The 24,433-nt window shown below is 32.9% G+C and overlaps 3 protein-coding genes across 5 annotated transcripts; 1 reads left to right on the forward strand and 2 right to left on the reverse strand.

The window, feature by feature from the left end:
* Positions 1 to 1,791: 1,791 nt before the first annotated feature.
* Positions 1,792 to 4,065, reverse strand: LOC100812134 (uncharacterized). Its single transcript, XM_003536380.5, has one exon. It carries the CDS (start codon positions 3,432 to 3,434, stop codon positions 2,100 to 2,102), a length of 1,335 nt encoding a protein of 444 aa, XP_003536428.1. The 5' UTR covers positions 3,435 to 4,065; the 3' UTR covers positions 1,792 to 2,099.
* Positions 4,066 to 5,979: 1,914 nt separating this feature from the next.
* Positions 5,980 to 10,389, reverse strand: LOC100812684 (fructose-1,6-bisphosphatase, cytosolic-like). Of its 3 annotated transcripts, NM_001255521.2 has the most exon segments (12): positions 6,062 to 6,302; positions 7,001 to 7,076; positions 7,200 to 7,286; positions 7,451 to 7,516; positions 7,602 to 7,672; positions 8,337 to 8,423; positions 8,706 to 8,819; positions 9,001 to 9,067; positions 9,324 to 9,385; positions 9,533 to 9,607; positions 9,766 to 9,813; positions 10,223 to 10,389. In NM_001255521.2, coding segments are annotated over 12 exon segments (1,017 nt in total). In that variant the 5' UTR covers positions 10,382 to 10,389; the 3' UTR covers positions 6,062 to 6,197.
* A 2,652-nt stretch (positions 10,390 to 13,041) lies between these two features.
* Positions 13,042 to 23,718, forward strand: LOC100813222 (ubiquitin carboxyl-terminal hydrolase MINDY-3). Its single transcript, XM_003536382.5, has 7 exons — positions 13,042 to 14,040; positions 15,217 to 15,295; positions 17,114 to 17,259; positions 20,272 to 20,395; positions 20,553 to 20,738; positions 22,444 to 22,515; positions 22,636 to 23,718. The coding sequence occupies exons 1-7, from the start codon at positions 13,634 to 13,636 to the stop codon at positions 23,458 to 23,460; spliced, it is 1,839 nt and encodes a 612-aa protein (XP_003536430.1). The 5' UTR covers positions 13,042 to 13,633; the 3' UTR covers positions 23,461 to 23,718.
* The last annotated feature ends 715 nt before the right edge of the window (positions 23,719 to 24,433 follow it).

The raw sequence follows: 24,433 nt of genomic DNA on the forward strand, positions 1-24,433 counted from the left end.
TTCAATAAAAAAATAAATAAAAATCAACTACCACCAGTATGGAAGTAAACAACAGGTCAGGTTTGGGATGGATTCAACCTCCACACCCAAAATTCAAATAACAGAGAATTTCCATATAAGGGGTTCTATACCTATGGACACTGGTTAAGGAGAATTTAAGTAAATGATTCGATTACTTGAAGACGAGTATTAAATTATTTTTATGCTTTAAAGTTTCAATGTAATAAATTCTTTCCTTTTCATTAAATACTTTATTGTTTTGTTTTCTTAACTATAGCCCCTAAGGATACTCTAGCAATCTCATATTAAATAAAGTGTTGTTACTAGTTTAAATATTTCTAGAGGTATTCAATTAAAAGTTCAAGGCATAAGACAGCACACCCATATGCAAATAAGAACTCCCCTACACCACATCCACATTCAATCAAATGTGTTTTTTCTCACCCATACCTGCATTTGAGTAGGGTAAATAATGCTAAATGGGTGACCTACACCAATTTACATCCCTGCATTCAATTTTTTTTTAAAATATTTTATCATGCAATTACGCTCATATCATGGTTGCCCTTGACGGTAGAAAAGGTATAAAGAATCACACATTTATGCTCCCCATATGGAGTTGAACCTAATTTCACAGCAAGTTGAACACAGGGCATTTACCCCAAGAGACACAGAGCACCAATACACCCTTCATGATATATTAAATGCATTTTACATCACATACACCAACAGAATAAATATGGCTTTAAGATAAATTCATAAGGTCATCTTGCACACAAACGGATTTACATAAACACATTAAATCCAATACAATCAATCTCTGAAACGATGATTATCATCTCCAGTTGTGCATTAAGGTATAATTTTATTGGAAAATCTCCCCATTTCATCAGCTAATAATAGACTACAAATTACAAACATAAATTCACGGTATTCTCAATGCTAAAAATATGTCAATCTTATTCCTAGCACCAAATATAGGGACACTTTAAAAAAATCCCTCAATAAGAAGAGCTGAATTATAAAAAAGAAAACTCAGCTTTAATAATAAATTAAAATCAAGACAATTGGAACCAAAATTATAACTAAACCAGGAGAAAGAAATATTGTGAACAGTTAGATAAATAGAAATTCCGGGTCATTAACCTAATAGTGTAAGGCTGTAAGCTTTTAGCAAGATTTGGTTCTCAACATAGTACCAAAGCCTTACGAGTTATGATCAAATAGTCAATAGTTTGATCCTTGGCACCCCTATCTTTCATAACTAAAAGTTTCAGCACAAGTTAAGGCCCATGCTTTGTCCATCACTCCATCCTTTATTCCCGAAAAGGTTTTCCTATGATGAACATGTTAGAGATATAAAAGCATTTCCAAGTCTGTATATAATCATTGACTTGGTGGCCAGGAGTTTGACCCTAACTACCCATAGTTTAGACAATTATAAGATTAAAAAATAAAAAAACAAAACTAGTTAACAACTCAGAGTATTAAAAAATTAAAATACCTAATTGTATTGATCAATAAGAAAAAGATACAAATAGGAGTACGTGTATGCTTACTTGAGAGCTAGTTAACAACTCATAATAATTCCTTACAACCTAACTAATTAGTACAACAAACATAGTTGATTAATATCCTGTAATAGGGATTTCCAAGAAAAAATTGCCATGTATTCCAGCAAAGAGTGACAAAATGAAAAAAAAAAACAACAACAAAAACAAAAAACTTAACAGCAATAGTCTAACCATAGATGGAAATAAAAAATAACCAGAACAATATATACAGGCTGTAAAAAAATGAAAGGACAGACAATATGTAATATTAGAAAATTAATATTACAAAATAAAAAGATTAACGGTGTTTCAGCTACCCAGTCTTTGAACATAGGCAACAAAACTTCAGTAGAGCCTAATAATTATGCACTACTCTTAAATTTAAACAATACAAGCAGGAGTGAGAGTTAGATTTGCAAAGTTCCCCAATAAAAAAACCCATAGTTTCAACTAAACAAACCACATCTTACCAAAGACAGCAAAAACAAGAAAAATGGAGCACCATGCATGTAATGCAATTGCCACAAAGCTTGCAAGAGCGCTGACCTATTTAAAGCCAGTGCCCATTTCCTTTCGCTTCAGTTCTAAAGAAATCCGTTCATTTTCAAGCTTCATTCTTTCATTTTCTAGACTCAGCTTCTCCAACTCCCGATCCTTTTTCTTACTAAACCTCTGCCACTTGAATCTCTGTTTCTCTAGTTCCAGCATCTCGACCTGAATTTGTAGCTTTTGTTCTTCTAACTGAAGTGTGCGAGATTCAACCCATTGCTTCTGTAACCAAGCTGCTTTCATGCCTTCAGGTAAACCTTGATTCACATCAGATGGGATCATCTGTCCATGGGGATATGAACTTTTGTTGTAGTCCTGACAATTTAAAGAGTTACCAAAAGTATTAGCATCTTCTTGGCCTTGGCATTGTTTCAATTTCTTCATAGATCCACCTAATGGCCCATATATTCCTCTACTATCACCATGAGAAGCACAATTCTCTTCAAAGTCATCATGATCATCAATTTCCACATCTTGATCATCTTCATCATGATGGGACCTTCTCATATCATCATCATGATCATCTCTATTTCGGAGAGCTAACTGCAGTGAACGTTGCAATGCAGGATCATGGGGTAAATGCAACCTGTTGCCATTATGATAAGAACACATCTCTTCATAGAACAAGTGTTTTGAACTCAATATTTTCCGAACGTCGTCCTTTTCTTTCTCAGAAAGAAAATCTATTACATCCAACAGCACAGGATTTTCAACAACCTGACAAGAAGTGCCCCTCCCTAGCATATCATTAAGCTTTTTATACCTTTTATTAAGGTCATTAAATTTATCCTCACATTGCTGAGGTGAAACATGATAACCCCTTTCAGCCATGACCTTGGAAACAGATTTCCACTTACCCTTCTTCTGTAAGACCGCAAACTTTCTTCTTCCGCTGCTACCACCATCAGCAGTTACATCCTCACCTATATAAGAAACAGCTGTTATCAGAAGCTTTACCATCTTATCAGTCCACTTCACACGCTGCCAAGGTGATCCTTTCTTCCCTCTAGTTGTTTCATGGTGACAATCAACACCATCCTCGGTATAGCTCGGCTCGTCTTCCTCACTCGCCGAGTTTTTACTTCTGTCTCCTTTACTAAAGTCAGCCAATGAAATGGTTTGGTCACAGTTCTGCATGGTTCCCATTGTAAGTGGAAAACCATCATGAACGGCGGAATGTACAGAAGACCCTTGTCGCGGATGAGTTTGATGTTGATGCATGGAATGGGGATGTTGTGCTTGATGCTGAACCCGAATTGATCCCGGCAAATCAAAGCCACCAAAAGAAGTCCCACCTTGAATTATACCTCCCTGTGGCAAATTCCCTTCCATTGCTTCACGCAAACCACAACCCAAATCAGAACAATGAACCCATTAGACAACAAATCCAAGCTCCAACCCAATTTCTTTCACCCCTTTTCACCTTATCTACAGATTAAAATCATGCAAACCCATTTATGCTCAATCATCCAACAGTTTATTCAATCTCATCCATTACACTCTATATCTTCAAATAAAAATAGCCATCATTCTAACAGAAATCTCTCTACCAAATATCATTTCAGAGAGACCATTAGACCAATATCTCAAATCCACATACATAAAAAACTCACATGCCAACAGAGTGACACAGTTCCAAAACAACACCCAGATGCAAAACAAAGGAAAAAGGTTCAACAAGTGCAGAAAAACAGCATCAAAAACCTTCAAGGCTTATCAACAAGGAAGCTAAGCTACTTATCTGCTGAAAACCTGCAAAGGACCGCACTCTCATAAGCCCAAAAAAAGGACCTTTTTGCAACCAAGCTCAGAATCCAGAGCTGAAGATCACGAGAAACACATCTCCCCCTATCACGAAGAGAAAGAGTTTGAAGGCCGTGAAAACTGAAAAGAACCCCACCAAAAAGGGAGAAAAGAATATTAGGAAAACCTAGTGGGAAAAAAAAAACGTACACAACCATGAGAAAAAGCCGTGTGATATAATTAGTGAATGACCTTTTGTTGTTTAGTGAAAGATTATACAAAAATTAATTAAATTATTATTTTTTTACACAATTACTTAATTAATGAATATACTAATTATCGTATAATTTCATGTTATTCTTGAACGCCACTGGCACTTTGCTTAAAAATAATGTAACAAAAAATAATTCGAGAGAGACCCGTATTTTTCTCTAACAAAAAAAAGTTAATTAAAAAGCACAAAGTTTAGATCCTCTTTCTTGGTTATTTGTAGTGTTACTTTTTAATTAAAATTAAACTTTTATCTCAATAATTCATATAGGATTTTTAATGTGTCGGTTAATAAAATGAAACTCTTTTTTGCTAAGCCTTTTTTTTTTGTAAAAGCATAAAATGAAACTCTAGTTTTAATTAAGAAATCACGCAATAATTAAATGTATGAGATATTATACTAAGCCTTTTTTTTTAACAAAAATATAGAAGTGGTTATGTGTCAAACTAATTTAATAGTTGTTGTACATAAGACGCAAGGGATAGAAAGAAAAGAAGCTTAACAGGAGGTTCAATGTATTGGGAAATCTAGTGGGTCCCACCCAAGGCAAGTTGGTCTCGCATTAAAAAAAAAAAAATACATATTGCATATATTATACATTTTGTTAGGAATAATTGAAGATAACGCCAAGCATATTATAGTCGGCACAAAATGATCTTTTTGTTGCAACTTGGCAGTCCAACAGAGATCTAACTAAGCATAAAACAATGTCATGTTCATGCATCCTCTCTTACTTTTGATTTAATAAATCCATCCTCCCATATAATTTGAACTTGAACGGACAATATTATATGATTATTGGAGGAAAGTGTGGGGGAATCAGAGCTCTAAAATCAAATATTGAACTCCTTTCTAGACGATGACAAAAGTGGCGTAATTTTTTTTTAATGACAACTTGCAATGCGTCATTCTAATTCGCAAATATAGAGTATTGGAAATGTGTCATTCTTAGTCTCAATTGTAGACTATTGGAACAAGTGGGCATCGGTTATACATGGCTGACTCAATGATTCTCTGGTTAAAAGTATATTTTAATATACATGTATTTAAGAAATATAAAGTTGAAGCTATAGTAGCATAATCAGTATTTTTATCTGAGCATGTGAATGGTATGAAGTACATCAATCCCACTCACCCCCACCAAAAAGCATGTATAATTCGATAAAACATTGTAAATAGAATTGTTTAACTGTTAAATTCTGATTATATAAATATATTAAACAGGTATAAATAAGTATCCGCACTGTAAAAATTTTGTTCTTAATTAGTTAATTACCCGTAGTTAAACCTACACTACCAAAAAATTGTTGGTCAATCAGGTTCAGATTTTTTAAAAAAGATCTTGTGTTCGAATACTTTGTATAAATAAAATATAGTTGAGAGGAAATTTTTTACTGAGCAGCCAGACTTTTTAACAAAAATTATTCAACAAATATAAGAGCGGAACCATCAAATAAGGTTAAGGGGGCAAAATTATAAATTTACATACACTCTACTCATCAACAAAAAATATTAGAGGGGAACGATTTATTTTTTTCTTGTACATATTAAAAGGCTTTTGTTAGTAGGGGGCAGCCACCCCTATAGGATAATGCCTGGTTTCGGATCTGAGCAAATATCATTCTGACAAAAAAAAAAAAAAAACTCAACAAATAGGTATATATCTTACCCATTTGTATATTAAAACCCCTACAAAATGTGAGTTTATTATCCGAAGACTAAAAAGAATAATTTGTAAAATTTAGTAACTAAGAAAAAATACCTCTCAAATTCTATTACTAAAACAGGAATTAAGTCAAAAATAAAAATGTTATGAATGCAGAAAAAAATGTAAAAACAATAAAATAAGTATTTATACATAAATAAAATAATAAGATTATAATAATTAATATTATAAAACTATCTACATAAATTATTTGTTATTAAAATTTAAAATATTTAGATATAACTAATGAAATAATTTTTCTAAAGCACAAAACATTAACAAGTTTTCTTAACATATACATGACCATGTATGTGTGTAACAATTAGATAACAATTGCTTGTAAGTAGCGAAAGACAAAGAATGCTTTCTTCCAGCTTCATTCCTCAGCAGCGTAAAGAGCCTTGATTTCCTCGACATCCTCATAGCTACCAAGGAATATGGGAGATCGCTCGTGCAACTTCTTTGGAACCAAATCAAGTGCCTGTTGACATAGCTAGATTCATCACTTTCACTGGCATATGATGCATTTATAATATTCTAATTAAAATCATTATGGATTCTCTTATTTTTCTTAATGTTAATAGAGGAGAAAAAGAAACACAAATTTTCTGGTGCTCAAAGTATCATTGATAATGAAGGGGTTTGCCAATTATGTTAAAGGTAGTGTCTTTGAAAGACTCTGGTCGTCTATGTCTCTCTCTTGCTTGTCTAAAGGAAGTGATGTGTTTTGGTGAGAAAAAATTTAGTTCAATTGGGTCTCAAGGATTCATTAGTGTCAATGTATGTCTCTAAGATTTTCTCATAACATATAAAAATACTTATATTATATATCAATAAAAGTATGAATAAAGTCCTCACATTTAAGAGTAAAACTTAAACACATGTTCTTATGAGAGATAAATATGATTTTTATTAATTGAATCAATATTTATTGACTACGTTTGAATGAAAGAAAATAAAATAAAAAGGACGAAAAAAATATGATAAGTGATATTTTTTTGTTTGATTAAAAATTAATAAATAAATTTATTTTTAAAAAAATATTTTCTTTCTTACTTTCTATTTTCTCTTTAATTTGAATTTCAAAATTTCCTATTCATTTTTTCATCTCAAACAAGGGTTGAGAGAAATTTAGTCTAAACTAATTTTTTGTTTTTCGCCCTGTTTTTGGTAAATTACCCTTTGGTTGCCAGTGAAAGCCTGTCCTCCTGCTTGTTCCATCAAGAATGACATTGGGAAGACTTCATAGAGTACACTGCACCAATCAAAGTAGATCCATAATTATGTATTCACTTCATTCAGTAACCTTAAATAAATAGTATATCAAGGTTGGATATGCTACTCTGGAAAAATAAGGCAGAGATTGAAATTGTCATACCGAAGTTTTCCATTTGGACTCTTTTTATCAGCCGGATACAGAAAAATACCTCCATAAAGCAATGTGCGGTGAACATCAGCTACCATGCTGTTAAAGTTACAGGAATCATAGACAGAGTACTGTCATAAATTAAACATATATTTTGTTGAAGGTGACCAAACATTTGACTCGGCCATTCAGTAGTCAAATTCAGGTACACAATATGTTTATGATGATAATGCAAGGGCAAGTTATCTACAAATTATCTATACCTTCCAATATATCTTAGGGACTTTGGTGATGAACCATCTCTTGGATACTTGCAGTTCTCCACATACCTGAACAGAAGTAGGAAAGGAAATCAAAGTGTCACAAACTGCATTATCGTGCCCGAAACATTTTAACTATTGGATTTATACATACTTGGTAGTAGGGTCATCCCAGTTTTTAGCATTTCCTTCATTCACTGAATAGATCTTGCCTTTCTTTGGAATCTGAAAGGTGAACCACAGATCAAGCAATTAATATATCACTCAAATAAGCTACAGATGGTTTCAATAAGATCATGCGTGCCCTTAACCCGTGAACTCTGTGAAGATCCTCTCACTTAAGTTCTCATTAACAGATGGACAACTATTAATTGAACGAACATTGCTACTTTTGGTGGCGGATCTAGGACTTTAAGTTAGGAGGAATATTTATTTAAAAAATAAAATTAATAATTATTATCTTAAAAGAAGGGGAAAATTAAGTGCATGGGTTTTAAATATACAAAATTAGGGGATAGAATATACATATTAAAGATATTTAAGTGTGGATCCGCCACTGGTGCTTTGACAATAAAAAGTCGATACTCGATAAGATATTTTGTATAACATGGATGTGTCCTTAGATTTTTAATTCCAAAGGGTTAAAATGGGCAGTTCTCTTTCAGCAAAAGATATTTAGAGATTTTTCAAGGAGATAAAATTCTGTCTATTGTCTATAAGTAGTCAATAATAAATACTGATCAAATACTTGCTCAAGAAAAAAGAAGTAAGCAGTTGGGTGAGATTTTAGTTTGAAAAAATGTGACTTTTTTAACTGTTAAGTCGCCAGGCCAGAGCATTTACAGAGAGAATAACAATTTACTATGAACGATGGGTAGATTAATAATACCTTGATGTCAGGGTGAGTTAGAATGAATTCCCCAAGAGATGGATCAAGGGTGAAACCATTAACACCACTTCCAGTGCTTAACACAAGCTGTAAAGTATCCCAAATTAGTAATTATAATACACTTTAATTTTAGAATGAATTCAAAGAAAACTTAAACTCAGTCCACAGGTGCACAGAAAACAAACAAATAAATATTCATACTGAAAAAATGTATTAGCATGTATCATTAGTAAAAATTGATCAGTAACTTGTACTCCCCTTTAAAATTTATCATAATCAGAGGGAAAAGATGACTAAAAGAAGAAGGAAAAATCTGTTTTAAGAGAAAAAGACAAAGAGAGTTTTAAACAAGGACTTAATTTATCATACCGTGCAAGAGCTTCCATACATACAATAACCAGCTGCCAACATGTTCTTCCCGGGTTGCAAAACATCTTCAATGGTTGGTTCATGGTCTTCTTTTATCAAATAAATCCCAAAGATCTAAATGGAAGACAACACACTCAAATTGACAACCGCAATATATTATATTCAATCTGCAATATTATCAATTAATCCCTTCTCTGTGTCTGGTATACTAATATTGCGGGAGAATTCAATGGAAAGAGAAAAACACATGGAATATGCATTTCAAGAAGGATATATGGAGGAGGAGGGACCATACTGTGCCAATTGAAACACCACAATCAATGTTAGAAGAACCATCCAGCGGGTCAAAAACAACACAGTATCTGCACAATCAGAAAATTTCGTACAAATTGATTAGACTTGGCAAAACCAAGGTTAAATAAACACCAAGGGCATGTTCGTTTGCAGGAAAAGAGGACAGAAAATGAGTAAAATGAACAGTAAAATGAGGTAAAACATATTCTTTTATTCTATTTTAATTCAAAACTTTCATCTCAATTCACTTTCATTCTATGCCATTCGACTCTAGCAAACGGACCCTATGGAAGAAATACTACTAAGCTATAGATAGGTAACAACTTTCCACGCTTAGAAGCTTCCACAAATGTTGCTTCCTCATCTTCTTCAGACACCAAGATGCACTGGAAAAATATATCTCACCATCATCAACAAAAGCACATACTATATATTATATATTATATACCTTTAGTTTTCAATTAGACGCTTACAAAAAAAAAAAAAAAACCCTTAGTTTTCAAGACACACCAAATCACATATTGATGACTTACTGTTCGTCCACTGCTGACCAAAGCCTTGATAAAGACATCATTGGAAAGGACATCCAGTTTCTTTTGCTCTTCGCCCTTTATTCCAGTTAAGAAACAAATTGAATAAAAATGAACACCGAAATAAGAAAAACTAATCAAGGAGGATCAAATCATCATACATTATTTAGAAAGTTACCATGCTGGAATTTGTATGCATGATGCAGGTTACTAAGATTTATTTATCAACCACTTGCCTGAACATTTGTCTCTCCTGCAAGTCCAATAAGCTTAGCAAGACCCGCCTGTGCATGCGTACGTAATCAATTGTTATAATCAAAGATTTTACACCTAGTATTAAATCGATTCATAAAAAATAAAATAAAAAAAAATCTTGAGCATGTATGTGTTAAAATTCAATCTAAAAGCAATTGTGTGTTTTCAGGTAATAATATAATTTTTTTTTAGAATATTTATTTCATGAAATCGTATTAGAGCGACGTAATCTAGATCCTAGAGTTCAATTTTGCATTTTCTACCAGTCCAATACAAAAAATGAAATTTAAAAATACGGTAGACGGTGGTTAGAGGTGACAAAATGAAGACCCTGGTCCAGTGAGGGCATATGATAGATAGAAATGATGCTGTTTTATAATTGAAAAGGGGTTTTGGTGCGTGCATGCATGCATGTGAGGGAAGAGAGAAGATGGATACCTTGTTAACAGCAGAGCAGAGGAACTTGCAACCGAGAACAATGTGACTGAGCAAGATTGAGAAATCGCCACGAGACTCAGGGTGGTTGGATTGTTGGTTCAGCACGAAGCGGGTGATGGTCATCAAGTCCGTGCGTTGAGCATCGGCACTGTGATCCATTTCTTCACGCACTTATCTCTCAACGCACAACAATAAATAATATCTTCAATTCGATACATGACACGTGGAAGGCTAAGGGAGACCGAGGGACCTCGTGCTCATGACGGCGCGCGGATAACGATTTTTGTCATCTTCTTCCTGCCTTGCCTCATACAATCAGCCCATGCAATATTTCAGCTACAAGCTTTATTATTATATTATATGTGGATGCATCTTTTCCTTCTCCTAATTTCTTTCCTTCAACTTTAAACCTTACAAAATTCTCCCTTTTATCCACATTCAATATATTCTCAGCCTCTTTTTTTTTTTTTCTTTTTAATTTAACTTGTGTACACCTTGTATATGATGAAAGATAACTACTCTTTTTTCTCTCTCTCTCTCTAAATACATATCCACTCGTTCCAACTTAATTAATAATTAGGAGATTTAAATATGTAATTGTGTTAAATAAAATTTTGGTATTATTCATAATAATTTACAGTGGTGACCCTAAATTCTGTCAAGGTAAGTGATTATTCAATTTTTTTTTATAAGGATGCCCTTTTTTTTACTTAATCTATATAAGTATTAAAATTTAATTTTATATGATGTTATAATGCAGCAATGCTAATGTATGCTTGAGGAAATGCTCTGTTCCGTTAGACTGTAAAATATAAAGGGGAAAATTTAGGAACATAAAAAAATGTTGAAAATTCTTTAAAATGTGATAGTTCATGATCTTGATGAAATTTTATTTGAAGAATTAAAAGTTTTTATTTTAAGATAAAAACTAAACGTTATTAGAGAGATATTTTTTTTATTTTAAAATGTGATATTTTTTTATTGACATATAAAAGTAGGAAAAATCTCAATTGATATTTTGTTATATACAAATATAAATTTTGAAATATAAAAAATCTCAATTGATATAGAACGAATTTCATATAAGCCGATTAAACAATAAATTAAAGATAAGAATCAACAACGTTATTTAATTGATTTCACTATATTTCATTTAATACTAGAGTTACACTAATGAGTTTAATTACATTAACTGCACCTGTATTGAAACTAAAGTTGTGAAGTGTGCTTCTGAAACATATATTGTTTCATTTTAAAAATTATTTGTAAATATATAAAATGTTGATGAATCTCATAACTAATTAGTTAAACTCCATTTGAAAGTCTCCAGCTAACACTAATAATATTAATCCCATGGCCATGGGGTCACTCTTCATGAATTGTAATGTACATGCCGCTTCTCTCGTTATCATTTGCTTCCTTTTCACTAATTAGTGCTACATTTTGTCACTGTAACATAACTATCACAAATATAATGACCCTCCTTAGCTGCCAGCCAATGACCCATCTTCGTAAACAAACTTCTCAATTAATTTTATTTCAATGAAAAAGATACTAGTAGCTTCTCAGTACTTGAAAAATGAATAACCAATTAAATGGTGAATTAAATATGGAGTCACTTTTTTTTTTGCCTAATTTTAAAATATTTCCAATTAATTGAATAAATAATCATTCTAAAATTAGATAGTCTTTTAATTAATAATCAATACTCGCGTGTTTGTGTTTTCTAATTAGAAGAGATTAAAAAAATCTTCCGCAGTGTGTTTGCATAAGTTTTTGGAAGAGGGAAAAAAACCTTATGCATTCACTAAATGTGCATTTCACTGTTCGATTTTTATGTTTCTTTAAAAATGTCATATTTTATTTATAATTTGAGCTTCCACTTAATTTTTTAAAAATATTTATATAATACACGAAGTATTTATTAACAGTATATTAAAATTTAAAATGATGGAATAATTTATAAGAAAAATTAAAATCGTATGTCAATAATAAAACACACACACATATATATATATATATATATATATATATATATATATATATATATATATATATATATATAGGGTTACTTATTGGTGGTTAGTAATTTTATGTGTTACATGAATTTTTAAACATAAGTAATAATAGATTAAAATTTTAAAAACATTTAAAGTTATCAAATATACACATTTAATATATATAATTTTTTAAAATATATATTATAATAAAAATGCTTAGACTATTTTGACAAAATAATTATAAAAAATGCTTGTTTAAAAATACATTATCAAAAAGTGATTTTTGGACTTTAATTCAACCCTACAAAGACTTATAAGAATTACTCATTATCTAGATGGTTTATCTTAATATTATCATGTGTGACTTCAATTTATCTTATTTTTTTTTATAGTTATTGGTTATATGAGATTTTTTCAACACATTTCTCTATCTAGTGACTATATACATTATTAATTTTTAACAAAAAACGAGTAATTCTAAAAGGGTTACTCATGAATTTTTAAACATAAGTAATAATAGATTAAAATTTTAAAAACATTTAAAGTTATAAAATATGCACATTTAATATATATAATTTTTTAAAATATATATTATAATAAAAATGCTTAGACTATTTTGACAAAATAATTATAAAAAATGCTTGTTTAAAAATATATTATCAAAAAGTGAATTTTGGACTTTAATTCAACCCTACAAAGACTTGTAAGAATTATTCATTACTTAAATGATTTATCTTATTTTTTTGGTAGCTATTGGTTATATGAGATTTTTTCAACACATTCCTCTATTTAGTGATTACATATATTATTAATTTTTAACAAAAACGAGGAATAAAATTATAGATAGGATTCTTATTTTTTAAGAAAAATAAAATAAAAAAGCAATAACTAATTTTATTTTCTTCTTCTTATTATTATTTCTTCCCTTTTCTCAACGGAAAAAGCATAAGCGCTTTTTGTTTCCTCTCCGTTAAAGGAAAGTATCGCCGGTGGCTTGCGCAATCAAATTCACAATGTTTCATTTCCCGCACTACCCTCATTTTTCACTGAAATTACTCACTCTACAGCTGCGTTGAACCTTTAACTGAGGGTTCTCACGGTCATTTCGTAGATAACACCACTACAAAGATTTCATCCTCATTCATCCTCACACGACACCGTTTTCACTCACTCCACGCCACCGTCGTGGCTCCACCCCCGCCAAAATCACCCTCCCAATTCCATTTCCACTTTTGCCCCTCCCCGGCGCTCCCAATTCCCAATTCGCCCCAATCTCAGTTCGATTTCGCAGAACACTGGATTCCAGAAGCTCGGTTCTTGATCGCCAAGAAACGGAGCCCTAAAAATAATTCTTTTAGGGTTTCTCTGTCTCTGTGTGGTTTTGGCACTAAAACTTTTGATCCGTTTGAGAATGGGGGATCGAGGAGAAGACGAGGATTTGCAAATGGCGATTCGGATGAGCATGCAGCGTGGGACGCCGGAGCCGAAGCGCAGCAAGCCGCTTGACGCCGTCGCCGGGGCGGTTTCGGGGTCGCCAGAGGAGTCTCCGGAGTACAAGACCCGGCGACGGGAGCTCATGGCGGCGGCGGCCGAGAAGCGTATGGCGGCAGCGGCGAGGGTTTCGCCTTCTCCGTCACCGTCGCCATCACCGGTGAAAAAGGGCGGTGAATTGGGGAGGAGTGAGGAAGATTCGCGTTTGAAGAGTGTGAATTTGAGTAAGGAGCTTTCTGCGGAAGAAGCTAATCAATTGTTTGGTATGGTGTTTGGGAATGAAGTTTCTAAGGGCATTCTTGCACAGTGGAGCAACCAGGGAATTCGGTATTTATAACTTATAAAATTTACCTTAAGTGTATGTATATGACTATATGTTGCCAAGTGTAAGATTAACAGACACAAACTCTTTAACATGTCCATGCATTGAAGCCTCTGTTGTATGCTTTATTTTTCAAGATGATGTTGTAATTGATACCTTTGTCCATGCTTTATTTTTCTTATTTGATGTTCCAGTGCACATTCCTGCTTCCCCTAGTATTCCAGCTGTCTGTGTTTCTTGTTTCTGTGATTGGAGTCTGAGTCATTATGGCATGTGATCTTGGACTTAATGTGCATTCGTTGTAGTCTAATATCATGCTGTTTTTGTTTTTTCTGAATCAGGATATGCATATTTGTTTTATATTTTTTTATCATGAATTGAGTTCAGTCCAAATTGTTACTCATAGTGCCATACAGTCTTGAAAAGTCCCATGACTTCACGCATGTTTGGGATCGCGGAACATTAATAAAAAAAATCATGTTCCATCCCACGTTGAACCCAAAGCAACAAATAGTTGCTTCTACCTTTTCATGGTATCACCATGATCTTGTGGGGTTGAAATGAACAAAGTTCCTGTTAAAACAACTGAAAAAAAAAACCAAACTAAAATAGAATGCAACATTGCTATTGAACATAGTCATTTTTGCATGAAGTAGAGTAGCAAAATTCTGTTATACAAAGTGATTATGCTCACTTAATGCCACACTCCTTAATTTAATAGCAAAAGTCATACATGTGTTGTCCTTAATACTATGTGTTAGTTATTTGGAGACTTTTTATTTTTATTTTTGAGATTCTGTGGAGGTCTGTTTAATAGTATAATGTATTGGCATAAGCTTTGTATCTTGTCCTGTAATCGATGACCAACTTTTCTTATTTAGCAACTTTTGCTTCTGTGCATCATGTCACTAGAACCTTTCTGCTGTGAAAATAATGCTATGCTGCACATTTTCCATTTGTGAAGCATAATTTATGAATGGATTAATTTCATTCACTTAAAAACCATCATTATAAAGGAAGTCATGAACACGTATTTTCAACTCTTCGTCTGCATGTTATGTTTTTGAACATATTGTCCTTTTCTTCAAGATGTTTTGAGTTATTTGTTTCTTATACTTTTAAATTTGAATAAGATTGTCTACTTTCTTTTTATCGCTAATACTACCAAAACTTTGCTATAGGTTTAGCTCTGATCCTGTAACATCAATGGGCCTAGTGCAGCATGAAGGCGGTCCCTGTGGCGTTTTGGCAGCTATACAAGTAATGGCTACTTTTTCAATATTTCTTATGAACTTGAGGCATGCTGTCCATTTTCCAAAATCACTTAAAAGGTCCCTATTTCAAAAAAATGCAAAATGGTACTTATTTGCTTATTTGAAAGTTTTAAAAATTTCAAGCTTTCACAAAATACATAGTGTCATGACAAAAGAAATCTAAAATACTTAAGTTTCTACAAATTACAATTGTCGTCTATGCATTTGCATACTTTGAAAATGTTCTATGATTTTGTTTACTGTCAATACTATAAAAACTAAAAGGATAAAGTAATAAGATTAGTATCAATTTATTTTCTTTTTTATTTCTTATATTTTTTACATTCATTTTTTAAAATATATGTATGAGGGGCAATACCTATTTTTTATGGGGGTAATTTTCTTTATCACACATATACAGATAAAAAAAATCTTGTGGGGGAAATTGCCCCCGCACCCTATAATGTGGATCCGCCAGTGGTTCTGGGTCACTGTTGCCTGCTGCACTCATTTCAGTAAAAATACTGAAAAAATGCATCCCACCATGGCTCAAATGAACCCACAACCTGCAGTAGGGATGAGCATGCAGCAAATGTAATATTTATTCTATATATACGTATTTAATCAAACTCTATATTAACAAAAATGACACCCAATATGATTCAAACCCAAGACCTACAATAGGCACAAACGATCTCTACCACTAAGCTAGAGATATTAGTTTATATATATTAACAAATGTAATATTTATAATATACACTATATAAATTATATATAATTATTTATAACACTGTACCGGGTCATGTGGTTCAATTAGTGGCCCAATGGTTCAACTAATGACCCAGTGATCTTGTGCCTTGACCGGGTCAATCACGGGTTCTGTTTTTAAAACTATGCTTATTTGGTTGTGATAATTTATTTCACTCAAAATACAGACCTTCTGGATGGCAAGCCCAACAATATTTACCATAACAAGGGCTAAACTATTGAGACTGCTTTCCATGGTTTTGGACTGTGAATTTAGAGTGAAACTGTAAGCACTTAAATGATTGCAACCTATAAAATATTAGCCACTGGCTGTATGGTACATGTATCCCGTGTTTTCTTTATATGATTTCCTGTGTATATGTTGCAAGTAAAATGATTTTATTGATGGCAATGGGGCAAGATGAGTGCAGGTAGCGCTTTCCCTCTGCTACATTTGTTTCCATTTATATTAGTGGGTATCCGTACAATGTATCAGGTATTTATTTATGGATATCCACACATATTTAGAACTTAAAATCCATGAAAAGGAAAAAAATAACATCATATAATATAACTTTATTTATTATTTTTTATAGTAAAATTGAATAGTATCGCAAACAGGACATCTAGTTTATTTATATATTTTGTATTTTGTAATAATCAATCTACATAAATATTTATTACTTGAATTTATATACACACATAAAATTATCACTATATGTTTTTTCATGTGAAAAAACATAATAAACAATAAAAATTAAATTTTATCTCATCTAACAGGAATTAGTAAATACTGAATAGGTATCCAATGGATATCCATCTCCCATTTTGTTGTGGGTAATCAGTGTTGGTACCCATGCGTGCAAGTTTCTTTGTCATCTGCTCATTCATTATTTTAACTTTTCCACTACAGTAATGTTGAATTTATGATTCAATGAATAAAATATGCTATAGATATGTCCATTTGTTATTTTTATTCTATTTATTTATTCTACTGAATACTGATACACAATATAATTTCCGAAAACATGTTTTTGTCCTTTGTTGATTTTGCTTATGTTTTTCTTTAACTTTTCAGGCATTTGTGCTTAAATACATTCTTTTCTTCAGTGATGAGTTGAAAGATGTGTCATGCATGTCACCGGAGGGTCTGGGTGCGTCATTTAAAAGTCAGTCTATTCCATCATATAATTTTTCTTCACTCACTGAAGGTGAAAAAGTAAGGTGATTAGCTTTTTCCTGATTAGTCATTTGTGTTTAGCTAGGTAAAGTTCATAATAAAAATATAAATTTTTAGAGTTCTATTTTTCTATGTTGTACTTTCTGGTGTACTGTGAACATGAATATTAATTTGATTCAATTAAGTATCCTTTTTCTCTACCTTTAATAGTGTTTTATATGTTTCCTTTTAATCAATTTCAATTTGGATTGAGTTCATTGTTAATTTTTTCCATTCCATGTGCAGTAAACAGTAGTGGTTGTTCATTTGACTGCATTAAGTTGAGTAAGGACTTAATATATTCGTCAAAGTCTTGTTCAGTGCCTGGATATGATAAAAAGTAATCAAGGGTTCCCACATTTTCATGAAAGGGTGTGGGTAAAGAAGTTAGTTCACAGGAGGAAGATTTGTTTAGGAACATGGAACATAGGCATACTTACAGTTGCAGGTAAATCAATGGAAATAGTAGACACCATATTAGGAGGATCAATTTTATCTGCCTGTAAAAAAAAATATGTGGGTCGGAGAAAAGGGTCAAGGAATTAGACACTTCAGGTTAAGTTGTGGTATTTGGGCAAAGGTTAAATCAAGAAATAATGTGGGTATAATTGTAGATAAGTATTGAAAGAATGAAGTTATAAATGTAAAAAGACTAGGAGATAGGTTCATAGCCGTAGTGTTTGTGGTGGAAAAGGGAGAGTTATAATACGATTACTACTTCTAGTAGGATTAGAAGAGTGTACAAAATGAAATTTTGGTAAATCTTAGAAGCTTTAGTCTAGAGAATACCATTAGGAGAAAATATTTTCTTGGAAGGGGATCTAAATGGTCATGTGGGCAGGGGGAGCACATTTACAGGATATGAGGGTTCACACGTGAATTATGGTCTAGGAGAAGCAAATGCAGAGGGAAAATCTACCGTTATTTTTTATTAGCTTATGGCTTTACAATAGCTGAAACTTGTTTAGGAAAGGGGAAGAGCATCTTATGACCTACAAAAGTTGGGTGGCATGCTCTGAAATTGTTTTTTTTTTTTTAATAAGGAAATCATATAGAAAACTTGCATGTTCATATCTAGGAGAGCTTGACTACCCATCACAATTTTGGTCATCATATAACTTGTAAGTAACAGTTGAGAAGAAAAGAAGGAAAAATTAAGATAGGATTTCGAGATCAAGTGGTGGAAATTGAAGGGCAAAGATACAAAGGAGCTTTTAGCAAAGAGTTCTAGAAGACGGGTGTTGGTATGCACAAGAAAATGCAAATATGTGTGAGAGTGAGACAAGATGGTCAAAAGGATTAGGAAGGTAGCAAAGGAGACTCTTGGTGAATCAAGAGGCTACGGACTTAAAGGTGAAAAATCTTGGTGGTGAAATACACATATGTAAGATAAAGTTAAGGATAAAAGGGAATGTTATAAAGCAAGGTTCTCATGTAAAAATGTTGAAAATTAAGAAAAGTATGTGATAGATAAGAATGATACCAAGAAGGTGGTTAGCAAGGAGAGTTAGAGCTTTTGATGGATTAAACAATTCCTTAGGCCTCAGATAGAGAGAGAAGTATTTATAGGCTTGCTAAAAGTAGAAGGGAAAAAATTAAGAATTTAGAGACTTGAATCAAGTGAAAAATGGATGAAGGATGAAGGTAAAGTCTTGGTAACAAAACTATATATCAGAGAAAGGTGGAAAAATTACTTTGACAATATACTTGATGAAAAGGACATGGAGTTTTACATTTTGTGTAGGATAAATACAAGGGATGAGGATTAAAATATTCAGTTTATCATAGAATTCAAGAGCCTAAGGCTAAACAAGCATTAAAGAGGATGAAAAATGGCAAAGCACTTGATTTACATAATATACCCATTGGTGTATGGAAGAGTCTAGGTGAGAAAAGTATTAGTTGGCTCACAATGTTGATTAATGAGATCTAAGAAAATTCCGGTCTAGGAATCATTTCCAATTTATAAATCATTGACCAAAGAAGTGATTAACAAAGGTTCAAAGAATGGTTAATCCTTAATGGTTAACTATATATTGACTTCATAAATCACTTGTCTGTTTAAGTTCCTAGACTAGATATATTTTTTCCATGTGTTAGAAACTTGTGTCTAGAGTTTTCCAGGGAGATGATAAAAACATAGAATGAAAGGAAAAATGATACTTTGGAAATGTTTATTGTGGTACATACAATGAACATAAGGAGAAGATTCTACCTCCAAGGAGTTTTCCCTTTCTGCAACAGAGCTAATGCTCAGTTTCCCAAATGATAACAATTCTTCTCTTCTGCCTTCTCCTGTTTAAAATAATTCCCTACGACCCTACCTTGACACTTTAACTGCCCAAATGAAGATTGACATTTGATGTGTCCGAATAAGTTTTCTTTTCCTTCTGTTTCATCAACTCGCCATGACCATGGTGATCAAACATTAGAGGCATACTTGGTTGTAGTTTTTTAAGTTATGTGTGCATTATTTGGTTGTTTTATTTATTTAATGTGGGATTTATTATAAATACCAGATCTTGGGTTTTTTTATGGGTTCATAAAAGTTTAACCTCTCTCTCTCTCTCTCTCTCTCTCTCTCTCTTATTGAATGGTGAAGATTTCAGGTTTTCTGGTTGTGGAGTTCATTTGCTTATTAGTATATGTCCATGCATATATTTAAATTTGCTTATTTCAGATTCTCCTATGCTCAGCGTTTTGAAGGGATTTCAGAGGATGAGGTACCTTGGTTATTGTACTGAATACTGATATCAGTTATTCATGTAGCATCTTGTTTGTGATAGATTGAATTGAATTTCCTATCTTGTTATTGTTGTCTTCTATTGTGATTCTTGTATGATATCCTTATCTGCTTAATCAATTCTTGTCCAATAAAATTCATGTCTATAAATTTTATTTCCTATCCAAATTCCAATATCCTTCTATGTTCTCCTCATATCTTTAATATTGGTAGGTGTATTCTTTCATGGTTTTTCATAGCTATGCTCATGATAAGTTGCATGATTTTGTGGCAGAGCCCTTGTAAGAAGTATGGGTGAAATTTTATTTTCATGCGGAAGTAATAGAAGGGCTGTGATTGCAACTTTGAGCATTTCCGAGAATGACATTCAGCGTTTTGAAGGGATTTCAGAAGTTGAGGTACCTTGGTTATTGTACAATATATTGATATTGGTTATTTGGGTAGCATCTTGTTGGCAATAGATTGAATTGAATTTCTATCTTGTTATTGTTGTCTTGTACTGTGTTTCTCCTATGATATCCTTATCTGCTGAATCAAGTCTTGTCCAATGAACAGGTTGTTACAAAATCACTTCAAGGTCTTTCCATTGAATCTGCCTTGGATCTGCAAAAAGTTCTTAGAGTTGAAACATGCACATCACAAACAACTGCTTTGCAAAGGCTTGAAGCAAATCTTCCCCTTTTCCAAAGTCGAATGGGAGCATTGCTTTTCCTAATCTCTGCTTTACTTTCTCGAGGACTGGTATGTTTGCCTGCTTCAAGCTCTGCTATTTACTTCAGTTGCATTTTACAGTCTCTGAATTCACTGTCTTTCAAAGCAAGAGATATTGGGCTATTTCTTTCCCTCTATTTTCTTTTGCTGAAAATATGTTTACGCATTTTTTCCTACTATGAATGAACTACTCGTAGTACCCCTGGTACTTCCCCTTATATATATATATATATATATATATATAAATATTACTTTTGCCGATCAAAAAAAAAAAATGAATGAACTACTCGTGATTGAATATGCAATCTCTTTTTGTGTAAATAGTAGAATTTCGCTGGATGACTTGGATACTGTATTATTAAGTTGATTGTGTTTTGTACTTCTAATTGCTCCTATAGGAACTTTCATGTGATGGAAAATAGTTGTGTATGACTCTTTTAAGAACAAGCAACCCAAACAATTTAAAAACAATGGCAGCGTGATGTAATTCTTTTTTGTGTTTTGGTTGTCTAGGTCTTTCGGATTACTGAGTGCAATGTATTTGAAATATGAATGTTAGTCTTTTGACATTTCTTGGAAATTAGCAGGAGCCCAATGACAGCCTAGCTAACTTATGTATTGCTGTGCCTTAAATTGGCTTAAAAATATTTTGCAGGGTTCCTTGATGCCATTCCCCACCCCTGCCCCTGAACCCCATTTCATGCTCCTTAATTGTTCAGGACCTACACAAGGGTCCTGCGCTCCTGGAGCTACCTGCACCCAAAGTGGTGGTTAATGATTTTTCTAAAGGTCTTTCTTTCACGTTTCAGCTTCTCTTAAAAGATAATCTAAAAGATGTCCAGGTTTAATTCTCTGATTTGACTCTAGTCAAGAAATTGTTTCTGACAAGTCATCAAGCTAACAAGCTTGTAAGGATTCTACCGAAATCATTGTGATTGAAAGGAAAAGATAATAGAAAGTAAATATGATGCTAGGACAACAAATGGTTGTGATTTTGAGATGATTAAAACACTGGCTTCGTACTTCAATTTATTCTTTAGAACCAATAAGGAGACTGAGTATTTTAAAGTAAAAATACAGAGGACTTCCATATTTTGGAAACTTGAATGTTGAAACACCGTGGACATAGCATGGTCATGATGAATGGCATTGCTTTGGTAACATGTTCAAATTATAGGTACTGGGTGGAAAAGTGAAAAGAGACAATATACTTTATTTTACCAATAGGACTCTATATAATTGTTATATTGCGATAATAAATCACTAATGTTATTTTCCTATTTATACTAATATTCTAGATCAATTACTAGTGTGATACTATGAATTAATGCACACTTAAGCCCAATATCACTCCTAACATAAGACTAGTATCTTGGATGCCAAATTATTTTGGAAACTGGAAATGAAAAATAAACTGGATGACAATTTTTCTTTCAAAGGGCTTGCATGCTCAAGGATCATGATCAAGCTAGATCCTGGATTTGAACATTCATAGTTCATCCTAATCTCCTTTAAATTTTGATCTGATGTAGTAAGCCTTTACTGTTACTATTGTCTATGTCTTTAAACTTTTAGAAATTTTTGGGTCTGTCATTCTCTACGGTCATTAAATGTTTGTGAATAAAATGGTAAATTAGACCTGATAAATTCCAAGTGGTAACTGAATCTGCACAAATGGTTATTATGCCTTGAAAAATTCTCGGATTGATGTATGCAATATTTTGCTTTCCTCTAGGACTTGGTTCAAAGTGACAGGGATGATCCTAGCCTACCACTGGTTACTGCACCTTTTGGGCATGCCTCCCAGGTATATATGTACACTACAGATAATTGAAAAATGCTGCCATCCTTTTATCCAATGCTTATTGTAAACAATATTCTAGAACTAGAATATAAGATTGTTTTTTCTATGGATCTTGTGGTGCAGGAAATTGTGAACCTACTGCTCTGTGGGGAGGCTGTTCCTAATGTGTTTGATGGAAGGATGGATTTAGGTGGAGGAATGTTTGTGAAAGGTATATCCCGATATGTGGAAGTTGGATTTCTTACTCTATTAGAATCCCTGAATTTTTGCAAGGTTGGTCAGTTTCTGAAATCCCCAAAGTGGCCTATATGGGTTGTGGGGAGTGAATCCCATTACACAGTGTTGTTTGCTCTTGACCCCAGTGTCCAAAATGAGAATGAACTGGAAGGAAGGGAAACTCAGATTCGCAAAGCTTTTGATGCACAAGATCAGAGTGGAGGTGGTGGTTTCATTAGTGTGGAAGGGTTCCATCAAGTCCTCAGAGAAACAAATATCAAATTTCCACCAGAGAAGCTGGAACATCTTTGCTCTGCAGGGTTCATTGTATGGAGTGAATTCTGGCAAGTAATTTTGGATCTAGACAAAAGCTTGGGGGGTTTGAAGGATTCATCAGGATTGATGGGTAAGAAGGTTTTTGATCTTTACCATTTTAATGGGATTGCCAAATCGGATCTGAATGGAAGTCAAGTAAATTCTGGGGGCGAAACTCCACTGCAAAGACCCCGGCTCACAAAATTGAGAGTTTCAGTTCCCCCAAGGTGGACGCCTGAGGAATTTATGGCAGATGTGAAAGTTCCATCTGCTGCTAGTGCAAGTGAGTCTGCTGGGAAGGACAATGAAGTATCTAAACCAGAGCCTTCTAAGCATGCACCTTTGGTGGACTGCATAAGGACACGCTGGGCGCGTGCTGTCTGCAGCTGGTCAGGGGATCCTCCTAGTATAGTTTGAGAGGACATTATTTGGAGTCATTTGTGGTGGTTCTTACAAGTGTTTTTACAGGGAAAGCACTATTGGTTCAGCAAAGAGTAGATACAGTTTTTATGTAATTTGATGTGGTACCTCGAGGCACATGAACAGGGAGGGGTTCAGATCTCCAAGTTTTTATGTAATTTGATGTGGGGGGATATTATTAGTAATAAACGTGAAAACCTGTTCTTGTTTCTGAAATTGCTGTAATAGTAAAGCATCATTCTTGTTTCATAAAAATATTATCGCATCCTCTGTTGTGGAACATTTCATTCTCTTGTGATGAACGGCATCTTTATACCATGTATGGGACTATGCCAGTCACAATTTTCTGCACGAGTTTCTGAACATATTTTCCAGGGTTTAGGATTTGAAGTGTCCCAAACTGGAATTCAAGTATCTGTTTCCTGAGAAGCATTCTAATTAGTAGTTATCACGATAGTCACTTAAGATATGACTAATTTATAAAAAGTTATTTTTATATATATATTTAAATTAGATTAGATTAATGACACATCATGTTATAGTAGTGTTGCTATATCACATAAGTATTGTATTTTGTGTCTGTGCATCTTAACATGTCCCCTACTTTTATATGGTACGGGGATGGTCCCATGGGGACTTTTAACAAAAAAAAGTGTAATTTTTTTCATTTGGAGGCTGATTTTAAATTATTACTAAAATTGGATAAATCGTAAAAATTTTTACTACTTTATTTTTTTTTTACTTAGGACTTTGAAGTCAGAAGTTTAGTTTTTTTTTACTACTTTGAAGTTATATTTTTTTTACGTTTAAAATTATTTATTTTAGAATATTTTTTATTTACTTATATTTTCTTTTCTTTTGTTTTCAATTTTTAAAAAAATTGTAAATAATTTTATTTATTTAATTATAAAATAAATATTTTTAATTTTACTTGTTATGTTGTATATATTTTTTATATGATTTTATTCAA

The sequence above is a fragment of the Glycine max genome, chromosome 10 (genome assembly GCF_000004515.6).
Source record: "Glycine max cultivar Williams 82 chromosome 10, Glycine_max_v4.0, whole genome shotgun sequence".
Classification (NCBI taxonomy): Eukaryota; Viridiplantae; Streptophyta; class Magnoliopsida; order Fabales; family Fabaceae; genus Glycine; species Glycine max.